This window comes from Aegilops tauschii, chromosome 6 (genome assembly GCF_002575655.3).
Source record: "Aegilops tauschii subsp. strangulata cultivar AL8/78 chromosome 6, Aet v6.0, whole genome shotgun sequence".
NCBI lineage: Eukaryota > Viridiplantae > Streptophyta > Magnoliopsida > Poales > Poaceae > Aegilops > Aegilops tauschii.
This window is the reverse complement of record NC_053040.3, coordinates 303,447,360-303,449,798: the sequence shown is the minus strand read 5'-3', so window position 1 is coordinate 303,449,798 and position 2,439 is coordinate 303,447,360. Positions and strand designations below refer to the sequence as shown.

General features: G+C 49.9%; 1 protein-coding gene across 1 annotated transcript; it reads right to left on the bottom strand.

Annotated features, from left to right (window-relative positions):
- Window positions 1-272: 272 nt before the first annotated feature.
- On the bottom strand, window positions 273-1,529 carry LOC109765090 (RAF-like serine/threonine-protein kinase PRAF). The gene is made up of 2 exons (XM_020323876.4): window positions 1,058-1,529; window positions 273-958 (listed from the first exon to the last, which is right to left on the bottom strand). The coding sequence occupies exons 1-2, from the start codon at window positions 1,296-1,298 to the stop codon at window positions 597-599; spliced, it is 603 nt and encodes a 200-aa protein (XP_020179465.1). The 5' UTR covers window positions 1,299-1,529; the 3' UTR covers window positions 273-596.
- Between the last annotated feature and the right edge of the window lie 910 nt (window positions 1,530-2,439).

The following is a 2,439-nucleotide window of genomic DNA, read 5'->3' as shown; positions in this document are numbered from 1 at the left end:
AGCAATGCTGGCTTGGTTGATGGCCTGTTTGGCGTTTTCATGTTCATCTAAAACGCCATGGTTTATGAAGTTTTCAAAAAATGTCATTTTGTAAAATAATTTCATGGACGAGTGATGAAGAGTTCTGACAAGATCAGAACAGTGATTTCGGCCTCCAAGGGCGCTAGGTTATGCCGGTCTCGAGTGGCGTAGCGTGTCACTCCATCCACATATCGCGCGGAAGGAACACTCGAGATTCGGAATGGAACAAAACTAGCCGGACAAGACATGAATGAAGTCAGAAAGAGACGAGACAGGCTAGCTGGCTGCGTAATCCGCCCAACGAACCTTATCGCCCTTGCGTCTGTCCTGCTGGTTTCCGGGACTTATCCACACTTTTGATCACGAAAAAAGTGAAAAGGAAAGGAAAGAACGACTCCTACACATACTTCTCTTTTTTGGACAGACTCTGAATCTTATTTAAAATAAGCCAAGCTAATAAGTCTGTTACAGCAAAGCAGGGCTTACAATCCGTTGAGCGACAGCGGCACAGCGCCCCATGGACGATCTCACGATTGCCAAGCTGATACACCAGCACGCTGCTGCTAATCCCGCTGTTATTGCAACCAACTGCCGTTGTGGAGAAGCAGGAGCTGGTGCGGGCGCCGGTGGCCCGAATGCACACGAGCCGGAGGGGGGCGAGCCGTGTGGTGGTGCTGGTGGCGGACGTACGACGGCGTTGGCCTGGACGACGGGGTGGACGGCGAGAGCGGCGGCGTCTTGGCCCTTGGGAACAGGAACGCCCTTATCTTGAGCGGCTGGAGCCGGTCCCTGCTGGCGGCGTCGTACTCCTCCAGGAGGTGGCCGAGGTCGTCGTTGGTCGTGACGGAGACGAGCGCGTCCAGGTCCTCCGTCGGCAGCTGGCACCGCAGGCTCACCGCCTCCCATCCGCACATGTCCGTCAGCTTCCGTTGCAGCTCTGAAGTGATCGATCGATCCACAGTCAAACAGCTGAACTGGGCGGAGTACCGGACACGATCAATGGACAGCAGGAGGCGTCGTTGGTACAGGCATTTACCGTGAAATTGGAGGGGGCGGTCGACGGAGAGGACGCGGTTGTTGCCGCCGACGTAGCGGAGCGCGCCGTCGGGGTGGCGTGGAAGGATCATGCCCCCGTAGCTGCACAGGAACTTGACGCTGCCTTCTGCAGCTGCCCCGGGGGAACCCGGCTTCACGACGCAGACCACGTCGTCGTCGTCCAAGGAGCCGAGCGACGACGTGCACGAGCAGGACGACGACCACGAGGACGCGCCCGCCATACCTTCTTGCCGGCGGTGGACGAAACTGAAGCTGCAAGATCAGTGTTTGAGAACGCAAGAAGCTGTGTGTGTGATTCTGTGTGTTTTGGAGCGGTGGCTCCAGCATCCACCTACACCGTAGCCCCAAGAGGGAAGAATATATGTGCACCCACCCTCGTGGTGTCACCGTTGCATCGAACTTCCGTAGCACATTTCAAAATGTTTGAAAATTTCTAGAAAAAATATCAAACATCAACCCATGTTGTTACAAAATTTTAAATCAAATTTGAAATATAGCTTAGGGTACAAAAATTCGATATTGAATAATACATAACACAAGTTGGGCTTTGAATTTGATCCATTATCACTATTGATAATAAATTCCGCATATAATCTCAAGCTATGTTTCGATTTTCGATTTGAAATTTTCTGACAACATTGGTTCATGTTTTGTCAATGAGCTATTAACGTTTTAAAGTGTGTCACTGGTGCACCGGTAGTGCCAGAAAAATGGATGCATCGAATACATTTCCAAGCTGCTTGAAGCCTTCGGCAGAGCCACGGGAGTCCTAGAAACTTTTTGTCTATTTTGTCATGGCTGATCACTACTCCAAGCCTTCGCATGGTCACTGTGGGCCGAACGGCATGAGGCATAGGGTAGTGTTTGGTTGGATGCCTGATCGAACTTGTCTGACCTGACCACCTCCTTGAAGTGAGAACAACTAACTAAAGGTTATCCCCTGCGGGGACTTTCAAAGGTCATTTTTTGTGCCTTGTGGGCACGCCTAGCTGCCATCACATGTCGCATGCTGGGCGCTCCCTCCTAATTTTAAAATTGTTTTCTATACGGATTTTGGGTTGTTGATGGCTTTTTTTTTGTTTTATCTGGGTTTTCCTAGGTTTTGGAGCAGACAAAAATCATGGAGTTTTTTTGCATGAAAAAAATTATGCTTCCACGAGCTGTGCTTCTTGAAAATGGAAAAAGTATGTGCTTTCATGAGAAGCACAAAATTTGCTTTTCGTTGAGGCACATATTTGCTTCTGCGAGGAGCATATATGTGTTTTGGGGCAAAATATGTGCTTTCACAGAAAGCACATATTTGTTTCTCGTGGCGGCACATATTTGCTTCCGTAAGAAGCACAAATGTGTTTTGGGGGCAAA

Excerpts from the sequence above, each read along its gene's own strand:
- LOC109765090 (XM_020323876.4), bottom strand. The coding sequence starts at position 1,298 with ATGGCGGGCGCGTCCTCGTGGTCGTCGTCCTGCTCGTGCACGTCGTCG. Across the intron at positions 959-1,057 it reads CCGCCCCCTCCAATTTCACG|AGCTGCAACGGAAGCTGACG; the intron begins GTAAATGCCTGT and ends CGATCACTTCAG.